Source organism: Mya arenaria, chromosome 13 (assembly GCF_026914265.1).
Source record: "Mya arenaria isolate MELC-2E11 chromosome 13, ASM2691426v1".
In the NCBI taxonomy this organism is placed as follows: Eukaryota; Metazoa; Mollusca; class Bivalvia; order Myida; family Myidae; genus Mya; species Mya arenaria.
The window spans coordinates 53361736-53385212 of NC_069134.1; the positions used below are offsets into that span (position 1 = coordinate 53361736).

The 23477-nt window shown below is 44.5% G+C and overlaps 1 protein-coding gene across 1 annotated transcript; it reads left to right on the forward strand.

Moving 5' to 3' along the window:
* The first annotated feature begins 20548 nt into the window (after positions 1-20548).
* Positions 20549-22655, forward strand: LOC128214837 (prolyl 4-hydroxylase subunit alpha-1-like). Its single transcript, XM_052921512.1, has one exon. The coding sequence runs from the start codon at positions 20668-20670 to the stop codon at positions 22285-22287; it is 1620 nt and encodes a 539-aa protein (XP_052777472.1). The 5' UTR covers positions 20549-20667; the 3' UTR covers positions 22288-22655.
* Positions 22656-23477: the final 822 nt, after the last annotated feature.

The following is a 23477-nucleotide window of genomic DNA, read 5'->3' on the forward strand; positions in this document are numbered from 1 at the left end:
TTCAGGGTACTGTCCGCATCGCTTTAGATTGCCACTCTGCTTGTATTAGCACTGTAATACGAAAAAAAAATTGTGGTCGGGTGACCCAGGGCACAGCGTATCAGGGGTGTAATCCAGTATTCGGGGTTCAAGATGTGCGTAAAAGGTTCAGGGTACTGTCCGCATCGCTTTAGATTGCCACTCTGCTTGTATTAGCACTGTAATACGAAAAAAAAATCGTGGTCGGGTGACCCAGAGCACAGCGTATCAGTGGTGTAATCCAGTATTCGGGGTTCAAGATGTGCGTAAAAGGTTCAGGGTACTGTCCACATCGTATTAAATTGCCAATCTGCTTGTATTAGCACTGTAATACGGAGAAAAAAAATTCATGGTCGGGTGACCCAGGGCACAGCGTATCAGGGGTGTAATCCAGTATTCGGGGTTCAAGATGTGCGTAAAGGTTCAGGGTACTGTCCGCATCGCTTTAGATTGCCACTCTGCTTGTATTAGCACTGTAATACGGAGAAAAAAATCGTGGTCGGGTGACCCTGGGCACAGCGTATAGGGTTGAAATCCAGATTCGGGGTTCAAGATGTGCGTAAAAGGTTCAGGGTACTGTCCGCATCGCTTTAGATTCCACTTGCTGTATTAGAATGTAATACGGAGAAAAAAATTCGTGGTCGGGTGACCTGGGCACAGCGTATCAGGGGTGTAATCAGTATTCGGGTGAAGATGTGCGTAAAGGTTCAGGGTACGTCCGCATCGCTTTAGATTGCCACTCTCTTGTATTAGCACTGTAATACGGAGAAAAATTCGTGGTCGGGTGACCCTGGGCAAAGCGTATCAGGGTGTAATCAGTATCGGGTTCAAGATGTGCGTAAAGAGTTCAGGGTACTGTCGCATCGCTTTAGATTGCCACCTGCTTGTATAGCACTGAATACGGAAGAAATTCGTGGTCGGGTGACTGGGCAAGCGTATCAGAGGGTGTATCCAGTATTCGGGGTTCAAATGTGCGTAAGGTTCAGGGTACTGTCCGCATCGCTTTAGATTGCCACTCTGCTATATAGCACTGTAATACAGAAAAAAAAATCGTGGTCGGTGACCTGGGACAGCGTATCAGGGTGTTATCCAGTATTGGGTTCAAGATGTGCGTAAAAGGTTCGGGTACTGTCGGATCGCTTTAAATTGCCACTCTGCTATTATACACTTAAACAGAGAAAAAAAAACGGGTCGGGTGACCCTGGGCAAGCGTATCAGGGTGTAATCCAGTATTCGGGTTAAGATGTGCGTAAAAGGTTCAGGTACTGTCCGCATCGCTTTAGATTGCCACTCTGCTTATTAACACTGTATACAGAGAAAAAAATCGTGGTCGGGTGACCCAGGGCACAGCGTATCAGGGGTGTAATCCAGTATTCGGGGTTCAAGATGTGCGTAAAAGGTTCAGGGTATGGTCCGCATCGCTTAAGATTGCCACTGTGCTTGTATTAGCACTGTAATACGGAGAAACAAATTCGTGGTCGGTGACCTGGGCACAGCGTATCAGGGGTGTAATCCAGTATTCGGGGTTGAAGATGTGCTTAAAAGATTCCGGGTACTGTCCGCATCGCTTTAGATTGCCACTCTTCTTGTATTAGCACTGTAATACGGAAAAAGGTTTGTCGTGTGGGTGACATCGCACAGCGTAACAGGGGTGAATCCAGTATTCGGGGTTCAAGATGTGCGTAAAAGTTCAGGGTACTTCCGCATCGCTTTAGATTGCCACTCTGCTTATTAGCACTTAATACGAGAAAAAAAATCGTGGTCGGGTGACCCGGGCACAGCGTATCAGGGGTGTAATCCAGTATTCGGGGTCAAGAAGTGCGTAAAAGGTTCAGGGTACTTCCGCATCGCTTTAGTTGCCAATCTGCTTGTATTAGCACTGTATACGGAGAGAAAAATTCGTGGTCGGGTGACCCTGGCACAGCGTATCAGGGTGTATACAGTATTCGGGTTAAGATGTGCGTAAAAGGTTCAGGGTACTGTCCGCATCGCTTTAGATTGCCAATCCACTTGTATTAGCACTGTAATACGGAGAAAAAATTCGTGGTCGGGTGACCTGGGCAAAGCGTATCAGGGGTGTAATTCAGTATTCGGGTTCAAAATGTGGTAAAGGTCAGGGTACTGTCCGCATCGCTTTAGATTGCCATCTGCTTGTATTAGCACTGTAATACGGAGAAATGTCTGGTCGGGTGACCTGGCACAGCGTATCAGGGTGTATCCAGTATGGGGTTCAAAATGTGCTAGGTTCAGGGTACTGTCCGCATCGCTTTAGATTGCCACTCTGCTTATTAGCACTGTAATACAGAAAAAAAAATCGTGGTCGGGTGACCCTGGGCACAACGTATCAGGGGTGTAATCCAGTATTTGAGGTTCAAGATGTGCAAAAAACGGTTCAGGGTACTGTCCGCATCGCTTTAAATTGCCACTCTGCTAATATTAACACTTTAATACAGAGAAAAAAATCGTGGTCGGGTGACCCTGGCACAGCGTATCAGGGTGTAATCCAGTATTCGGGGTTAAGATGTGCGTAAAAGGTTCAGGGTACTGTCCGCATCGCTTTAGATTGCCACTCTGCTTATTAACACTGTAATACGAGAAAAAAATCGTGTCGGGTGACCCGGGCACAGCGTATCAGGGGTGTATCCAGTATTCGGGGTTCAAGATGTGCGTAAAAGGTTCAGGTACTGTCCGCATCGCTTAGATTGCCACGCTTGTATTAGCACTGTAATACGGGAAAATTCGTGGTCGGTGACCTGGGCACAGCGTACAGGGGGTAATCCAGTATTCGGGGTTAAGATGTGCTAAAAGTTCGGGTACTGTCCGCATCGCTTTAGATTGCCACTCTCTTGTATTAGCACTGTAATACGGAAAAATTCGTGTGGGTGACCTGGCACAGCGTAATCAGGGTGTGAATCCAGTATTCGGGGTTCAAGATGTGCGTAAAGTTCAGGGTACTGTCCGCATCGCTTTAGATTGCCACTCTGCTTATTAGCACTGTATACGAGAGAAAAAAATCGTGGTCGGGTGACCATGGGCACAGCGTATCAGGTGTGTAATCCAGTATTTGGGTTCAAGATGTGCGTAAAAGGTTCAGGGTACTGTCCGCATCGCTTTAGATTGCCACTCTGCTGTATTAGCAATGTAATACGAGAAAAAAATCGTGGTCGGGTGACCTGGGCACAGCGTATCAGGGTGTATACCAGTATTCGGGGTTCAAGATGTGGTAAAAGGTTCAGGGACTGTCGCATCGCTTTAGATTGCCACTCTGTTGTATTAGCACTGTATACGGAGAAAATTCGTGGTCGGGTGACCATAGGCACAGCGTATCAGGGGTGTAATCCAGTATTCGGGGTTCAAGATGTGCGTAAAGTTCAGGGTACTGTCCGCATCGCTTTAGATTGCCACTCTATGTGTATTAGCACTGTAATACGGAGAAAAAAATCGTTTTCTGGTGACCCTGGGCAAAGCGTATCAAGGGTGTAATCCAGTATTCGGGGTTCAAATGGCGTAAAGGTTCAGGTACTGTCCGGATCGCTTTAAATTGCCATTCTGCTTGTATTAGCAATGTAATACGGAGTAAAAATTCGTGGTCGGGTGACCCTGGGCAAAGCGTATCAGGGGTGAAATCCAGTATTCGGGGTTCAAGATGTGCTTGAAAGGTTCAGGGTACTGTCCGCATCGCTTTAGATTGCCACTCTGCTTGTATAAGCACTGTAATACGGCGAAAAAAAATTCGTCGTCGGGTGACCAGGGGCACAGCGTATCAGGTGTGTAATCAAGTTATTTGGGTTCAAGATGTGCGTAAAAGGTTCAGGGTACTGTCCGCATCCCTTTAGATTGCCACTCTGCCTGTATTAGCACTTTAATATAGAGAACAAAATGGTGGTCGGGTGACCCTGGGCACCGCGTATCTGGGGTGTAATCCAGTATTCGGGGTTGAAGATGTGCGTAAAAGATTCAGGGTACTGTCCGCACCGCTTTAGATTGCCACTCTGCTTGTATTAGCACTGTACGGAGAAAATATTTGTTGTCGGGTGACCCTGGGAAGCGTATCAGGGTGTAATTAGTATTCGGGTTCAAGATGTCGCAAAGATTCAGGGTACGTTCCGCATCGCTTTAGATTGCACTCTGCTTGATTAGCATGTAATAGGAGAAAAAATGTGTTGGGTGACCTGGGCAAACGGTATCAGGGGTGTAATCCAGTATTTGGGTTCAAGATGTGTAAAAATTCAGGGTACTGTCCGCATCGCTTTGATTGCCATCTGCTTGTATTAGCACTGTAATACGGAGAAAAAAAATCGTGGTGGGTGACCTGGACAAGCTATCAGGGGTGTAATCCAGTATTCGGGGTTCAGATGTGCGTAAAAGGTTCAGGGTATGTCCGCATCGCTTTAGATTGCACTCTGCTTGATTAGCAATGTAATACGAGAAAAATCTTGGTCGGGTGACCCGGGCACAGCGTATCAGGGGTGTAATCCAGTATTCGGGGTTCAAGATGTGCGTAAAGGGTCAGGGTATGTCCGCATTGCTTTAGATTGCACTCTGCTGTATTAGCAATGTAATACGGAGAAAAATTGTGGTCGGGTGACCTGGGCACAGGTATCAGGGGGTAATCCAGTATTCGGGGTTCAAGATGTGCGTAAAAGGTTGGGTACTGTCCGCATCGCTTTAGTTGCCACTCTGTTGTATTACACTGTAATACGGAGAAAAAAATCGTGTTGGTGACCTGGGCAAAGCGTATCAGGGTGTAATCCAGTATTGGGGTTCAAGATGTGCGTAAAAGGTTCAGGGTACTGTCCGATCCTTTAGATTGCATCTGTGTATAAGCACTGTAATACGGAGATGTCTGGTCGGGTGACCATGGGCACAAAGCGTATCAGGGTGTAATCCAGTATTGGGGTTAGATGTGCGTAAAGTTCAGGGTACTGTCCGCATCGCTTTAGATTGCCACATGGAGAACAAAGAATTGGTTGGGTGACCTGGGCACAGCGTATCAGGGGTGTAATCAGTATTCGGGTTAAGATGTGCGTAAAGTTCAGGGTACTGTCCGCACGCTTTAGATTGCCACTCTGCTATTTAGCACTGTAATAAGAGAAAAAAAATCGTGGTCGGTGACCTGGGCACAGCGTATCAGGGTGTAATCCAGTATTCGGGTTCAAGATGTGCGTAAAAGTTCAGGGTACTGTCCGCATCGCTTTAGATTGCCATCTGCTTGTATTAGCACTGTAATACGGAGAAAAATTTCTGGTTGGGTGACCCTGGGCAAAGTATATCAGGGGTGTAATTCAGTATTCGGGGTTCAAGATGTGCGTAAAAGGTTCAGGGTATGTCCGCATCGCTTTAGATTGCCACTCTGCTTGATTAGCAATGTAATACGGAGAAAAAAATCGTGGTCGGGTGACCCGGCCAAGCGTATCAGGGGTGTAATCCAGTATTCGGGGTTCAAGATGTGCGTAAAAGGTTCAGGGTACTGTCCGCATCGCTTTAGATTCCACTCTGCGTTATAGCACTGTAATACGGAGAAAAAATTCGTGTCGGGTGACCATGGGCACAGCGTATCAGGGGTGAAACAGTATTCGGGTTAGATGTGCGTAAGGTTCAGGGTACTGTCCGCATCGCTTTAGATTGCCACTCTTTGTATTAGCACTGTAATACGGAGAAAAAATTCGTGGTCGGGTGACCCTGGGAAAGCTATCAGGGGTGTAATTCAGTATCGGGTTCAAGATGTGCGTAAAAGGTTCAGGGTACTGTCGATCGCTTTAGATTGCCACTCTGCTTGTATTAACACTGATAAGGAGAAATGTCTGGTCGGGTGACCTGGGCACAGCGTATCAGGTTGTATCCAGTATTCGGGGTTCAAGATGTGCGTAAAGGTTCAGGGTACTGTCCGCATGCTTTAGATTGCCACTCTGCTTATTAGCACTGTAATACAGAAAAAAAATCGTGTCGGTGACCCTGGGCACAGCGTATCAGGGTGTTATCCAGTATTCGGGTTCAAGATGTGCGTAAAAGGTTCAGGGTACTGTCCGATCGCTTGAATTGCCACTCTGCTTATTAACACTTAAATACAGAGAAAAAAAATCGTGGTCGGGTGACCCTGGGCACAGCGTATCAGGGGTGTAATCCAGTATTTTGGGGTTTAAGATGTGCGTAAAAGGTTCAGGGTACTGTCCGCATCGCTTTAGATTGCCACTCTGCTAATATTAACACTTTAATACAGAGAAAAAATCGTGGTCGGGTGACCCTGGGCACAGCGTATCAGGGGTGTAATCCAGTATTCGGGGTTCAAGACGTGCGTTAATGGTTCAGGGTACTGTCCGCATCGCATTAAATTGCCACTCTGCTTGTATTACCACTGTAATACGGAGAAAAAGCTCGTGGTCGGTGACCTGGGCACAGCGTATCAGGGTGTAATCCAGTATTCGGGGTTAAGATGTGCTAAAAGTTCGGGTACTGTCCGCATCCTTTAGATGCCACTCTGCTTGTATTAGCACTGTAATACGGAAAAATTCGTGTGGGTGACTGGCACAGCGTACAGGGGTGAATCCAGATTCGGGGTTCAAGATGTGCGTAAAAGTTCAGGGTATCTCCGCATCGCTTTAGATTGCCACTCTGCTTATTAGCACTTAATACGGAGAAAAAAATCGTGGTCGGGTGACCCTGGGCACAGCGTATCAGGGGTGTAATCCAGATTCGGGGTTCAAGATGTGCGTAAAGGTTCAGGTACTTCCGCATCGCTTTAGATTGCCATCTGCTTGTATTAGCACTGTAATACGGAGAAAAAAATCGTGGTCGGGTGACCCTGGGCACAGCGTATCAGGGTGTAATCAGTATTCGGGTTAAGATGTGCGTAAAGGTCAGGGTACTGTCCGCATCGCTTTAGATTGCACTTGTGTGTATTAGCACTGTAATACGGAGAAATAAATCGTGGTCGGGTGACCCTGGGCAAAGCGTATCAGGGGTGTAATCCAGTATTCGGGTTCAAGATGTGCGTAAAAGGTTCAGGGTACTGTCGCATCGCTTTAGATTGCCATCTCGTTGTATTAGCACTGAATACGGAGAAATGTCTGGTCGGTGACCTGGCACAGCGTATCAGGGTGTATCCAGTATGGGGTTCAAGATGTGCGTTAGGTTCAGGGTCTGTCCGCATCGCTTTAGATTGCCACTCTGCTAATATTAGCACTGTAATACAGAAAAAAAAATCGTGGTCGGATGACCCTGGGCACAGCGTATCAGGGGTGTTATCCAGTACTTGAGGTTCAAGATGTGCGTAAAAGGTTCAGGGTACTGTCCGCATCGCTTTAAATTGCCACTCTGCTAATATTAACACTTTAATACAGAGAAAAAAAATCGTGGTCGGGTGACCCTGGTCACAGCGTATCAGTGGTGTAATCCAGTATTCGGGGTTTAAGATGTGCGTAAAAGGTTCAGGGTACTGTCCGCATCGCTTTAGATTGCCACTCTGCTTATTAACACTGTAATACGAGAAAAAATCTGTGGTCGGTGACCGGCCAGCGTATCAGGGTGTAATCCAGTATTCGGGTTCAAGATGTGCGTAAAAGGTTCAGGGTACTGTCCGCATCGCTTAGATTGCCACTTGCTTGTATTAGCACTGTAATACGGAGAAAAAATTCGTGGTGGTGGACTGGGCACAGCGTATCAGGGGGTAATCCAGTATTCGGGGTTAAGATGTGCTAAAAGTTCAGGGTACTGTCCGCATCGCTTTAGATTGCCACTCTCTTGTATTAGCACTGTAATACGGAAAAAATTCGTGTGGGTGACATGGGCACAGCGTACAGGGGTGTAATCCAGTATTCGGGTTCAAGATGTGCGTAAAAGTTCAGGGTACTTCCGCATCGCTTTAGATGCCACTCTGCTTATTAGCACTTAATACGGAGAGAAAAAAATCGTGGTCGGGTGACCCTGGGCACAGCTATCAGGGTGTAATCCAGTATTCGGGGTTCAAGATGTGCGTAAAAGGTTCAGGGTATCTCCGCATCGCTTTAGATTGCACATCGCTTGTATTAGCACTGTAATACAGAGAAAAAGATATCGTGGTCGGATAACCATGGGCACAGCGTATCAGGGGCGTATCCAGTATTCGGGGTTCAAGATGTGCGTAAAGGTCAGGGTACTGTCCGCATCGCTTTAGATTGACATCTTCTTGTATTAGCACTGTATACGGAGAAAAATCGTGGTCGGGTGCATGGCACAGCGTATCAGGGGCGTAATCCAGTATTCGGGGTTCAAGATGTGCGTAAAGTTCAGGGTACTGTCCGCATCCCTTTAGATTGCCACTCTATGTGTATTAGCACTGTAATACGGAGAAAAAAAATCGTTTTGGTGACCCTGGGCAAGCGTATCAGGGTGTAATCCAGTATTGGGGTTCAAGTGGCGTAAAAGGTTCAGGTACTGTCCACGCTTTAGATTGCCATGTGTGTATTAGCACTGTAATACGGAGCAAAAATTCGTGGTCGGGTGACCCTGGGCAAAGCGTATCAGGGGTGTAATCCAGTATTCGGGGTTCAAGATGTGCGTAAAAGGTTCAGGGTACTGTCCGCATCGCTTTAGATTGCCACTCTGCTTGTATAAGCACTGTAATACGGCGAAAAAAAATTCGTCGTCGGGTGACCAGGGGCACAGCGTATCAGGTGTGTAATCAAGTTATTTGGGTTCAAGATGTGCGTAAAAGGTTCAGGGTACTGTCCGCATCCCTTTAGATTGCCACTCTGCCTGTATTAGCACTTTAATATAGAGAACAAAATGGTGGTCGGGTGACCCTGGGCACCGCGTATCTGGGGTGTAATCCAGTATTCGGGGTTGAAGATGTGCGTAAAAGATTCAGGGTACTGTCCGCACCGCTTTAGATTGCCACTCTGCTTGTATTAGCACTGTACGGAGAAAATATTTGTTGTCGGGTGACCTGGGCAAAGCGTATCAGGGGTGTAATTAGTATTCGGGTTCAGAATGTGCGAAAAGTTCAGGTACGTCCGCATCGCTTTAGATTGCCACTCTGCTTGATTAGCACTGTAATAGAGAAAAAAATTGTGGTGGGTGACCTGGGCAAAGCGTATCAGGGGTGTAATCCAGTATTTGAGGTTCAAGATGTGCTAAAAAATGTTCAGGGTACTGTCCGCATCGCTTTAGATTGCCATTCTGCTTGTATTAGCACTGTAATACGGAGAAAAAAAATCGTGGTAGGGTGACCCTAGGCAAAGCTTATCAGGGGTGTAATTCAGTATTCGGGGTTCAAGATGTGCGTAAAAGGTTCAGGGTATTGTCCGCATCGCTTTAGATTGCCACTCTGCTTGAATTAGCAATGTAATACGTAGAAACAAATTCTTGGTCGGGTGACCCAGGGCACAGCGTATCAGGGGTGTAATCCAGTATTCGGGGTTCAAGATGTGCGTAAAGGGTTCAGGGTACTGTCCGCATTGCTTTAGATTGCCACTCTGCTTGTTTTAGCACTGTAATACGGAGAAAAAGATTTTGTGGTCGGGTGACCATGGGCACTGCGTATCAGGGGCGTAATCCAGTATTCGGGGTTCAAGATGTGCGTAAAGTTGTGTGTACTGTCCGCATCGCTTTAGATTGCCACTCTGTGTATATTAGCACTGTAATACGGAGAAAAAAATCGTTGTCTGGTGACCATGGGCAAAGCGTATCAGGGGTGTAATCCAGTATTCGGGGTTCAAGATGTGCGTAAAAGGTTCAGGGTACTGTCCGCATCTCTTTAGATTGACACTCTGCGTGTATAAGCACTGTAATACGGAGAAATTTTTGTCTTGGTCGGGTGACCATGGGCACAGCGTATCAGGGGTGTAATCCAGTATTCGGGGTTGAAGATGTGCGTAAGAGATTCAGGGTACTGTCCGCATCGCTTTAGATTGCCACATGGAGAAAAAGAATTGGTGGTTGGGTGACCATGGGCACAGCGTATCAGGGGTGTAATCCAGTATTCGTGGTTGAAGATGTGCGTAAATGATTCAGGGTACTGTCCGCATCGCTTTAGATTGCCACTCTGCTAATATTAGCACTGTAATACAGAGAAAAAAAATCGTGGTCGGATGACCATGGGCACAGCGTATCAGGGGTGTAATCCAGTATTTGAGGTTCAAGATGTGCGAAAAAATGTTCAGGGTACTGTCCGCATCGCTTTAGATTGCCATTCTGCTTGTATTAGCACTGTAATACGGAGAAACAATTTCCTGGTCGGGTGACCCTGGGCAAAGTTTATCAGGGGTGTAATTCAGTATTCGGGGTTCAAGATGTGCGTAAAAGGTTCAGGGTACTGTCCGCATCGCTTTAGATTGCCACTCTGCTTGTATTAGCAATGTAATACGGAGAAACAAATTCGTGGTCGGGTGACCCAGGGCACAGCGTATCAGGGGTGTAATCCAGTATTCGGGGTTCAAGATGTGCGTAAAAGGTTCAGGGTACTGTCCGCATCGCTTTAAATTGCCACTCTGCTAATATTAACACTTTAATACAGAGAAAAAAAATCGTGGTCGGGTGACCCTGGTCACAGCGTATCAGGGGTGTAATCCAGTATTCGGTGTTTAAGATGTGCGTAAATGGTTCAGGGTACTGTCCGCATCGCTTTAGATTGCCACTCTGTTAATATTAACACTGTTATACGGAGAGAAAATATTCGTGGTTGGGTGACCCTTGGCACAGCGTATCAGGGGTGTAATCCAGTATTCGGGGTTCAAGATGTGCGTAAAAGGTTCAGGGTACTGTCCGCATCGCTTTAGATTGCCACTGTGTTTGTATTAGCACTATAATACGGAAAAAAATCGTAGTCAGGTAACCATGGGCACAGCGTATCAGGGATGTAATCCAGTATTCTTGGTTCAAGATGTGCGTAAAAGGTTCAAGGTACTGTCCCTATCGCTTTAGATTGCCACTCTGCTTGTATTAGCACTGTAATACGGAGAAAAAACTCGTGGTCGGGTGACCCAGGGCACAGCGTATCAGGGGTGTAATCCAGTATTCGGGGTTCAAGATGTGCGAAAAAGGTTCAGGGTACTGTCCGCATCGCTTTAGATTGCCACTCTGCTTGTATTAGCACTGTAATACGGAGAAAAAAAATCCATGTCGGGTGACCCTGGGCACAGCGTATCAGGGGTGTAATTCAGTATTCGGGGTTCAAGATGTGCGTGAAAGGTTCAGGGTTATGTCCGCATCGCTTAAGATTGCCACTCTGTTAATATTAACACTGTTATACGGAGAGAAAATATTCGTGGTTGGGTGACCCTGGGCACAGCGTATCAGGAGTGAAATCCAGTATTCGGGGTTCAAGATGTGTGTGAAAGGTTCAGGGTACTGTCCGCATCTCTTTAGATGGCCATTCTGCTTGTATTAGCACTGTAATACGGAGAAAACAAACTCGCGGTCGGGTGACCATGGGCACAGCGTATCAGGGGCGTAATCCAGTATTCGGGGTTCAAGATGTGCGTAAGGTTCAGGGTACTGTCCGCATCGCGTTAGATTGCCACTGTGTTTGTATTAGCACTATAATACGGAAAAAAATCGTAGTCAGGTAACCATGGGCACAGCGTATCAGGGAAGTAATCCAGTATTCTTGGTTCAAGATGTGCGTAAAAGGTTCAAGGTACTGTCCCTATCGCTTTAGATTGCCACTCTGCTTGTATTAGCAATGTAATACGGAGAAAAAAGTTCGTGGTCGGCTGACCCTGAGCACAGCGTATCAGGGGTGTTATCCAGTATTCGGGGTTCAAGATGTGCGTAAAAGGTTCAGGGTACTGTCCGCATCGCTTTAGATTGCCACTCTGCTTGTATTAGCACTGTAATACGGAGAAAAATCGTAGTGAGGTAACCATGGGCACAGCGTATCAGGGGTGTAATTCAGTATTCTTGGTTCAAGATGTGCGTAAAAGGTTCAGGGTACTGTCCGCATCGCTTTAGATTGCCACTCTGCTTGTATTAGCACTGTAATACGGAGAAAAAACTCGTGGTCGGGTGACCCAGGGCACAGCGTATCAGGGGTGTAATCCAGTATTCGGGGTTCAAGATGTGCGTAAAAGATTCAGGGTACTTTCCGCATCGCTTAAGATTGCCACTATGCTTGTATTAGCACTGTAATACGGAAAAAAGAAATCGTGGTCGGGTGACCCTGGGCAAAGCGTATCAGGTGTGTAATCCAGTATTCGGGGTTCAAGATGTGCGTAAAAGGTTCAGGGTACTGTCCGCATCGCTTTAGATTGACATTCTGCTTGTATTAGCACTGTAATACGGAGAAAAAAAAATCATGGTCGGGTGAACCAGGGCAAAGCGTATCAGGGGTGTAATCCAGTATTCGGGGTTCAAGGTGTGCGTAAAAGGTTCAGGGTACTGTCCGCATCGCTTAAGATTGTCACTATGCTTGTATTAGCACTGTAATACGGAGAAAAAAAATCGTTGTCGGGTGACCATGGGCACAATGTATCAGGGGTGTAATCCAGTATTCGGGGTTCAAGATGTGCGTAAAAGGTTCAGGGTACTGTCCGCATCGCTTTAGATTGCCACTCTGTTTGTATTAGCACTGTAATACGGAGAAAAAGATTCCGTGGTTGGGTGACCCTGGGCACAGCGTATCAGGGGTGAAATCCAGTATTCGGGGTTCAAGATGTGTGTGAAAGGTTCAGGGTACTGTCCGCATCTCTTTAGATGGCCATTCTGCTTGTATTAGCACTGTAATACGGAGAAAAAAATTCGTGGTCGGGTGACCCAGGGCACAGCGTATCAGGGGTGTAATCCAGTATTCGGGGTTCAAGATGTGCGTAAAAGGTTTAGGGTACTGTCCGCATCGCTTTAGATTGCCACTCTGCTAATATTAGCACTTTAATACAGAGACAAAAAATTCGTGGTCGGGTAACCCTGGGCACAGCGTATCAGGGGTGTAATCCAGTATTCGGGGTTTAAGATGTGCGTAAAAGGTTCAGGGTACTGTCCGCATCGCTTTAGATTGCCACTCTGCTAATATTAGCACTTTAATACGGAGAAAAAAATTCGTGGTCGGGTGACCCAGGGCACAGCGTATCAGGGGTGTAATCCAGTATTCGGGGTTCAAGATGTGCGTAAAAGGTTCAGGGTATTGTCCGCATCGCTTTAGATTGCCACTCTGCTTGTATTAGCACTGTAATAAGGAGAAAAAAGTTCGTGGTCGGGTGACCCAGGGCACAGCGTATCAAGGGTGTAATCCAGTATTCGGGGTTCAAGATGTGCGTAAAAGGTTCAGGGTACTGTCCGCATCGCTTTAAATTGCCACTCTGCTAATATTAACACTTTAATACAGAGAAAAAAAATCGTGGTCGGGTGACCCTGGACACAGCGTATCAGGGGTGTAATCCAGTATTCGGGGTTAAAGATGTGCGTAAAAGGTTCAGGGTACTGTCCGCATCGCTTTAGATTGCCACTCTGCTTGTATTAGCACTGTTATACGGAGAGAAAAAATTCGTGGTCGGGTGACCCTTGGCACAGCGTATCAGGGGTGTAATCCAGTATTCGGGGTTCAATAGGTGCGAAAAATATTCAGGGTACTGTCCGCATCGCTTTAGATTGCCACTTTGCTTGTATTAGCACTGTATTATGGAGAAAGACTTTCGTGGTCGGGTGATCATGGGCAAAGCGTATCAGGGGCGTAATTCAGTATTCGGGGTTCTAGATGTGCGCAAAAGGTGTAGGGTACAGTCCGCATCGCTTTAGATTGCCACTCTGCTTGTATTAGCACTGTAATATGGAGAAAAAGAATTGGTGGTTGGGTGACCATGGGCACAGCGTATCAGGGGTGTAATCCAGTATTCGGGGTTGAAGATGTGCGTAAGAGATTAAGGGTACTGTCCGCATCGCTTTAGATTGCCACTCTGCTTGTATTAGCACTGTAATACGGAGAAAAAAAAATCGTGGTCGGGTGACCCTGGGCACAGCGTATCTGTGGTGTAATCCAGTATTCCGGGTTGCAGATGTGCGTAAAAGATTCAGGGTACTGTCCGCATCGCTTTAGATTGCCACTCTGCTTGTATTAGCACTGTAATACGGAGAAAAAAAATCGTGGTCGGGTGACCCTGGGCACAGCGTATCAGGGGTGTAATCCAGTATTCGGGGTTCAAGATGTGCGTAAAAGATTCAGGGTACTGTCCGCATCGCTTAAGATTGCCCCAATGATTGTATTAGCACTGTAATACGGAGAAAAGAAATCTTGGTCGGTTGACCCTGGGCAAAGCGTATCAGGTGTGTAATCCAGTATTCGGGGTTGAAGATGTGCGTAAAAGGTTCAGGGTATTGTCCGCATCGCTTTAGATTGCCACTCTGCTTGTATTAGCACTGTAATAAGGAGAAAAAAATTCGTAGTCGGGTAACCATGGGCACAGCGTATCTAGGGCGCAATTCAGTATTCGGGGTTCAATGTGTGCGTAAAAGGTTCAATGTACTGTCAGCATCGCTTTAGATTGCCACTCTGCTTGTATTAGCACTGTAATACGGAGAAAAAATATTCGTGGTCGGGTGACCCTGGGCACAGCGTATATGGGGCGCAATTCAGTATTCTGGTTTCAATATGTGCGAAAAGGGTTCAGGGTACTGTCCGCATCGCTTTAGATTGCCATTCTGATTGTATTAGCACTGTAATACGGAGAAAAAAAATTATGGTTGGGTGACAATGGGGTCAGCATTTCAGGGTTGTAACCCAGTATTCGGGGTTCAAGATGTGCGTAAAAGGTTCAGCGTACTGTCTGCATTGCTTTAGATTGCCACTTTGCTTGTATTAGCACTGTATTATGGAGAAAGACTTTCGTGGTCGGGTGATCATGGGTACAGAGTATCAGGGGTGTAATCCAGTATTCGGGGTTCAAGATGTGCGTAAAAGGTTCAGGGTACTGTCCGCATCGCTTTAGATTGCCACTCTGCTTGTATTAGCACTGTAAAACGGAGAAAAAATTTCGTGGTCGGGTGACCATGGGCACAGCGTATCAGGGTGTAATCCAGTATTCGGGGTTCAAGATGTGCGTAAAAGGTTCAGGGTACTGTCCGCATCGCTTTAGATTGCCACTCTGCTTGTATTAGCACTGTAATACGGAGAAAAAGAGTTCGTGGTTGGGTGACCCTGGACACAGCCTATCTGGGGCGCAATTCAGTATTCGGGGTTCAATATGTGCGTAAAAGGTTCAGGGTACTGTCCGCATCGCTTTAGATTGCCACTCTGCTTGTATTAGCACTGTAATACGGAGAAAAATATTTCGTGGTCGGGTGACCCTGGGCACAGCGTATCAGGGGTGTAATCCAGTAGTCAGGGTTCAAGATGTGCCTAAAATGTTCAGGGTACTGTCCGCATCGCTTTAGAGTGCCACTCTTCTTGTATTAGAACTGTAATACGGAGAACAAAAAAAGGTGTTCGGGTGACCCTGGGCACAGAGTATCTGGGGCGCAATACAGTATTCGGGGTTCAAAATATGCGTAAAAGGTTCAGGGTACTGTCCGCATCGCTTTAGATTGCCACTCTGATTGTATTAGCACTGTAATATTGAGAACAAAAGATGGTGGTTTGGTGACTCTTGGCACAGAGTATCTTGCGGTGAAATTCAGTATTCGGGGTTCAAGATGTGCGTGAAAGGTTCAGGGTACTGTCCGCATCGCTTTATATTGCCACTCTGCTTGTATTAGCACTGTAATACGGAGAAAGTAAATCGCGGTCGGGTGACCATGTGCACAGCGTATCAGGGGTGTAATTCAGTATTCGGGGTTCTATATGTGCGTAAAAGGTTCAGGGTACTGTCCGCACCGCTTTTGATTGCCACTCTGCTTGCATTAGCACTGTAATACGGAGAAAACAAATTCGTCGTCGGGTGACCCTGGGCAAAGTGTATCATGGGTGTGATCCAGTATTCGGGGTTCAAGATGTGCGTAAAAGATTCAGGATACTATAAGCATCGATTTAGATTGCCACTCTGCTTGTATTGGCACTGAAATATGGAGAGAAAAAAATTCGTCGTCTGGTGACCCTGGGCACAGCGTATGTGGGGCGCAATTCTGTATTCTGGGTTCAATATGTGCGAAAAAGGTTCAGGATACTGTCCGCATCGCTTTAGATTTCCACTCTGCTTGTATTAGCCATGTAATACGGAGAAAACAAATTCGTCGTCGGGTGACCCTCGGCAAAGGGTATCAGGGGTGTGATCCAGTATTCGGGGTTCAAGATGTGCGAAAAAGGTTCAGGATACTGTCCGCATCGCTTTAGATTTCCACTCTGCTTGTATTAGCACTGTAATACGGAGGAAAAAATTCGTCGTCGGGTGACCATGGGCAAAGTGTATCAGGGGTGTGATCCAGTATTCGGGGTTCAAGATGTGCGTAAAAGGTTCAGGGTACTATCCGCATCGCTTTAGATTGCCACTCTGCTTGTATTGGCACTGAAAATACGGAGAAAAAAAATCGTGGTCTGGTGACCCTGGGCACAGCGTATCTGAGGCGCAATTCTGAATTCTGGGTTCAATATGTGCGAAAAAAGTTCAGGATACTGTCCGCATCGCTTTAGATTGCCACTCTGCTTGTATTAGCATTGTAATACGGAGAAAACAAATTCGTCGTCGGGTGACCCTTGGCAAAGCGTATCAGGGGTGTGATCCCGTATTCGGGGTTCAAGATGTGCGTAAAAGGTTGAGGGTAATGTCCGCATCGCTTTAGATTGCCACTCTTCTTGTATTAGCACTGTAATACGGAGAAAAAAATTTCGTCGTCAGGTGACACTGGGGACAGGGTATCAGGGGTTTGATCCAGTATTTGGGGTTCAAGATGTGCGTAAAAGGTTCAGGGTACTATCCGCATCGCTTTAGATTGCCAATCTGCTTGTATAAGCACTGTAATACGGAGAAAAAATATTCGTGGTCTGGTGACCCTGGGCTCAGCGTATCTGGGGCGCAATTCATTATTCGGGGTTCAAGATGTGCGTAAAAGGTTCAGGGTACTGTCCGCATCGCTTTAGATTGCCACTCTGCTTGTATTAGCACTGTAATACGGAGAAATAATTCGTGGTCGGGTGACCCTGGGCACAGCGTATCAGGGTTGAAATCCAGTATTCGGGGTTCAAGATGTGCGTAAAAGGTTCAGGATACTGTCCGCATCGCTTTAGATTTCCACTCTGCTTGTATTAGCACTGTAATACGGAGGAAAAAATTCGTCGTCGGGTGACCATGGGCAAAGTGTATCAGGGGTGTAATCCAGTATTCGGGGTTCAAGATGTGCGTAAAAGGTTCAGGGTACTGTCCGCATCGCTTTAGATTGCCACTCTGCTTGTATTAGCACTGAAATACGGAGAAAAAAAATCGTGGTCTGGTGACCCTGGGCACAGCGTATCTGAGGCGCAATTCTGAATTCTGGGTTCAATATGTGCGAAAAAAGTTCAGGATACTGTCCGCATCGCTTTAGATTGCCACTCTGCTTGTATTAGCATTGTAATACGGAGAAAACAAATTCGTCGTCGGGTGACCCTTGGCAAAGCGTATCAGGGGTGTGATCCCGTATTCGGGGTTCAAGATGTGCGTAAAAGGTTGAGGGTAATGTCCGCATCGCTTTAGATTGCCACTCTGCTTGTATTAGCACTGTAATACGGAGAAAAAAATTTCGTCGTCAGGTGACACTGGGGACAGGGTATCAGGGGTTTGATCCAGTATTTGGGGTTCAAGATGTGCGTAAAAGGTTCAGGGTACTATCCGCATCGCTTTAGATTGCCAATCTGCTTGTATAAGCACTGTAATACGGAGAAAAAATATTCGTGGTCTGGTGACACTGGGCTCAGCGTATCTGGGGCGCAATTCATTATTCGGGGTTCAAGATGTGCGTAAAAGGTTCAGGGTACTGTCCGCATCGCTTTAGATTGCCACTCTGCTTGTATTAGCACTGTAATACGGAGAAAAAAAAATCGTGGTCGGGTGACCCTGGGCACAGCGTATCAGGGGTGTAATCCAGTATTCGGGGTTCAAGATGTGCGTAAAAGGTTCAGGGTACTGTCCGCATCGCTTAAGATTGCCACTCTCCTTGTATTAGCACTGTATAACGGAGAGAAAAAAAGCGTCGGGTGACCCTGAGCACAGCGTATCTGGGGAGCAATTCAGTATTTAGGATTCAAGATGTACATTAAAGGGTTAGGCTACTGTCCGCATGGCTTAATAGCACACCTATGCTTGTATTAGCACTGTAATACGGATAAAATAAAATTGGCGGTCGGGTGACCCTGAGCACAGCGTATCTGGGGCGAAATTCAGTATTCGTGGTTCAAGATGTGCGTAAAATGTTCAGGATACTTCTGCGTGGCTTTAGATTGCAACGAAGAAAGTTGGTTGTCGGTTGACCATAGGCACAGCGTATCTGGGGCGTAATTTCTTATTCGGCTTTCAAGATGTGCGAAAAAGGTTCAGGGTACTGTCCGTATGGCTTATGATTGCCTTCTGATTGTATGAGCACTGTAATACGGAAAAAAATGGTGGTCGGGAAACCCTTGTCAGGGCGTTTCTCTGTCGCATTTCAGTATTCTGTGTTTGAGATATGCTTAACATATCAGTATTCAAGGTTAAAAATGTCGGGAATTACTCCCCCCAAAAATGCATTGGAGGTAAAGATATTTCCAACTAAATCACTTCTTTTTTTTTCACAAGATCACGGCACGAGTATTCTGACATTGTTAATAAAATGATCATTCACAATATGTATCACTACTTCAAGAGTTTAAGGTCTTGCTACAAGTATAATGACACTGTCAACATGTGTAACGTGTGTACCAAGCTCCATTGAAGTATCTTGAACTGCTATCTAGATTTAACAGCATATGCATTATAAAGATGCCGATAAGCATGCAACAATTTATAAATACTGCAATGCTAAATAACTAGACATTTTTAACAAAAGAAATAATTTGGTTTCTTGATAACTGCATTTACATTGTATGGGATATTACTGTTTATGAATATTGTATATTGGGTCTATGGAGATGGTCCTTACACCAAGTTCCCTACTACGGAGTATATAAAAGGGGCCCTCGAGGCCTCAAATATACAGCATAGGGTACAGTTTCTCACACAGATGCCGAGGTAGACGGATGGTACGGAATATACAGACGCGCTAAAATGGTCCAATAAAAGAAATCCAGAGCAATGATTAACAGTGTTATGGTATTACTAATGTAAAGAGTAGAGACCATTTCCTATACTAATTGGAGTTACACAAACATATAGGCAGCAATGTTAAGGTGTAGATACTGTCAAAGATAAAAATATACTACGGGTCATTCTCATTGTGTGTGCGTTTTTAAATATATTTCCATTTAAATTTCTTTGGTTCGCACTCGAAGTCGAATCTGAAGGGATTCCCCCACTTTTCAAACAATCATTCGTCGAGTTTTTAAAACAAAATTAGTTTGTGAAAAAACTACAGATAACACTGGTTAGGTCGTTATAAGTGCATATCAAGTTATAATATAAAGCATTAGTATGCTATAAAACATTTGATTTATTTACGCTTTAATTTAATGTTTTATGTTCTAAGTAGTATCAGCCAACTACTTTTATAGTTGGAACTAGTAAATAAATGTGTTTTGCGAGGTTGGTATCAATTATGTTATGGTTATCAACACTAATCTGCCGATGCAACAAAAATATAGACAATGACGGACTCGGGAAACAAATCAGAAGTCATTCACTGGTTCCTCGTGAAAATAAGCATGACACCGACTGTACTGTTAATCGTATTTTAATAACCAAGTATACCAAAGAAAGAATTAACTTTTGTAAAGTTCAACAAAATTCATCTTATTTATAAATAGGTACATTTTCGACTAGTATGATGAAAAGAGAATCCCCATTCTTCTAGTTCAGGCATTAAAGTTGGACAAAAGCACATTACACGAACTATAATATACAATATCTCTTACAATGCTAATCTCCACAATTTTAGTAGATAGTATCATAAAAGAGAAAACATAAAGAGGAGAGCCTTGCCAATAGCTTCAAATTGCAAAGAGAAATGAAGCCGAAACGGGGTAAACTAATGAAAGTTTTGAACGGTTTCTACTCAAATTATCAGTTGAGTCGGTGGATAATTTTACGGCCGTTTTGATTTATTTAATGGATCGTTCGACAGTGATCACTGAAACGACAAAAGGAAAAAGGAAGGCCCAATTGTGGTTCATGTACACGAACGGCACAGTTTACACCTTTGCGCAGTACGTCCCCGGAAGAGCTTAGGGATAAATTACTAAATCCAGCAGGATTGTCCCACTAGATAAGACACCAGGACACACTTTTAGGTAAATTGTAGACAAATGTACGACGAAACTATGTTCTTCTGTCAAAATAAAAATTAAAAATATGTCTGCTTTTTGTTATCCCAATTGTTAAAACGAAAACAGCTTTCACATTCTTTTTGATGAATATGAAATGAAATATAGACAATGTTAACAATCTTTACAGTGATATACTTAATGCAGCCATATATTCATTGATTTTAAAACACTCATATTGCAAAATCAAGCTGTGAAGTAACATGTTGCTTTTAGCTTGTATCAGTACGGGAAAATAGTTTAGAAAGAATATAAAACTAATCCTTTATGTTATTTTGCATGGACTGATTGCACATACAAATGCAAATTTGACCACAACAAAGATGATTGGCTTTATTATAAATGAAAGTGTTCTGGCAATCATGCTTCTATCATTCAGTGTAACGGATTTAAAAGAAATTTACACATCAATGCGAACAATAAAGGTTCACATGGCTGACACCAGACAGTTGCTGAAAGGAGAGTTATCTACGTTACGATCCTACGTCAAGAACCAAAAAGCCGCGTTAACAAACCTAAAAGAATCCATCAACAATCTACAACATCTGTCAGAGGAGGCAAAACATCCGAACTTCGACATTCTTCATCCATTGAACGCATACAGATTCATTCGCAATCATTCCGTCATATATGAAAATACTGTAAAAACTATAATTACGGAGACAAAACAACTCGAAGAGAAGCTGGTTTCCAATACAAGAGAATTGATTCCCAAAATTCCGTCGCTTAACAAAACTGAATACGAAGGCGTGATTGATGGTATCTTGAGACTGCAAGGAACGTATGACTTGAATGTAAATGATATTGTTGAAGGAAACTTCGGAGGAATTCCCTCTGGTCTGACAATTAGTGCGAAGGAATGTGGAGAAATTATAAAGGTATTGTTTAAGGACCCTTTTAACCGACCGTTTTATGGAAGTGAATGGGTTAAACAGGCAACAAGGATGATACAGAACGGTGATAGATCCACAACAGTTGCAACGATATATACTTTGGCAGCCAATGCTATGCTAGCAATTAACAAGAGAGAAGAGGCCGCTTTACTTTACGCCATGATCCCAAAAGATCAAAGGGGGAGGTACCACAAAATAATGGTAAAGGCTTTATGGACCCAGACGGAGGACTCCAATCGAAGACAGGTTTATAGAAGAATGAATACGATATTCACGAAAGCTGATCTAAAGAATAGGCACGATCGTCTATGTAATGGCCAGAGTATTGAGAGTTTGCTTCCAAACCGACATACTCCTAGACGGCATCTTGTGTGTAGGATTGTGGACAACGGTAGTCCGATACTGAGAGTTCAGCCTATAAAACTGGAAGAGCTATCTCTAGACCCATATGTCGCCATTTTCCATGATATCGGATCAGAGCACGAAATATCAGCCGTTAGAGAATGTGCTGAGCCGAAACTGCAGCGGTCAATGGTAAACTCCCTTCTTCAAGGCAGTGTTTTGGACCGAGGACGGACTAGTCAGAATATGTTCATTTTTGACGATTCAAAATACATCAAATTTGCAAGGCGCATTGAAGCTGCTACTGGTCTCAACTACAGCGGTTTTGAGAAGTTTCAAATCGCAAACTATGGCGTCGGCGGACATTATTATTGTCATCACGATTTCTTCTCCGCCGAATACGCAAAAAAGACTTTCGATGATGACAATCGAATTGCCACATGTATGCTGTATTTAACGGACGTCGAAAAAGGGGGAGCAACCGTGTTTCCCGATATAGGTGTGTCAGTGTTTCCTAGAAAGGGCAGAGCCATCTTCTGGTATAACATGTACAGAAATGGAACTGTTCATCCGCTTACAAGGCATGCGGCGTGCCCCGTACTAGTAGGTGAAAAGTGGGTTGGCAATTTATGGATTAGAAGGAATGCCCAAACTTTTGCAAAACCATGCAGTCTAGACCGACTAGAACTTGACTGGAATTGGCTTTAACATATCCATTTTCAGGTTCATACGTCAATCGTACTGCCGTTAAGTGAGCTATTTTTATAAGAAAACAATATCCTGACGGGCATCGGCCATGCGATCATGATCGACTGGGTTTGGCCTGGAGCTGGTTATTAACCTCCTTTTAACACAGGAGTTGAGTTCATCCTGTTGCCAACTGCCTGTATACAGATATTGCCTTTAAATGTTCAAGCATCCAAATTAACTTTTTTTTAATTAATTAAGTAAGTAATTAATTTTCTGAAATGTAAGTGTCTTCCCAAGTGGTGTGATAAATTCAAACTTTTCATTAACTTATATCGCTTTGCTGTTTTTAAAGTGCGTATATCAAATAGAGAAACATGTGGAACAAATGTAGTTTTCTTATTATTATATGAAATGACAAATGTATCCCTATTTCTGGTATTGGTGTTATCTGTGTTGCATTTAAATGAACTTCCGCATATTTAGACCAATGTAAAGCTTATGTCCAAAATTGCCTTAAATATAAAGTGTATTATTGCATAAATGGTTATAATTCCTTGTACTTAACTGTAAAATTGAAATTCTACGCGATCTACTTGCAGCGCAGACAAAAAATATTGTGACGTTGTAAACCGTCTATATGTTTCCGAGCTGTTTTTGATGGATATAGACCGAGTTGTTCCGATTCGGTTCCATCAAGCTAAAGCAATGCACGGTTCTTGTTCAAAACTGTCTTCCACTTTCCATACTATGTGGTATGCTTTCTAATGTTCAACTGGTCTCGTTTTTGAAGAAATGTCTTGGTATTACTGAAGTCTTGTTATCGTTGCCGTCGACTTCACCGTGGTTATGCAAAAGCCTTATAACGTTGACCATAACCGTTCAAGATATTTAAATGAATCTTGGTACACATGATGCCATGGACAATACGCATATGTTTAGCAAGGCTCACATCCCTGACAATTATTATTGCTTAGCCTCATTTTCGAATTGAAACACATCGAGCGTTGGCGTTTGCTCTGCGGTGTTCTTGATGATTCGCTCAAAAAACGTCGACGGACGTTCACATAACGTTTATAGGACTGATCGTTCAATTCCCTCATAGAATGTTATCATTTAATGATATACTTGAAGCGTCTGTAAAAATATTCATGGCTTGACCGTAGTGCCTTTTCGATGAAGATTTAGAAATTAGCAGAACAAATTGAAAG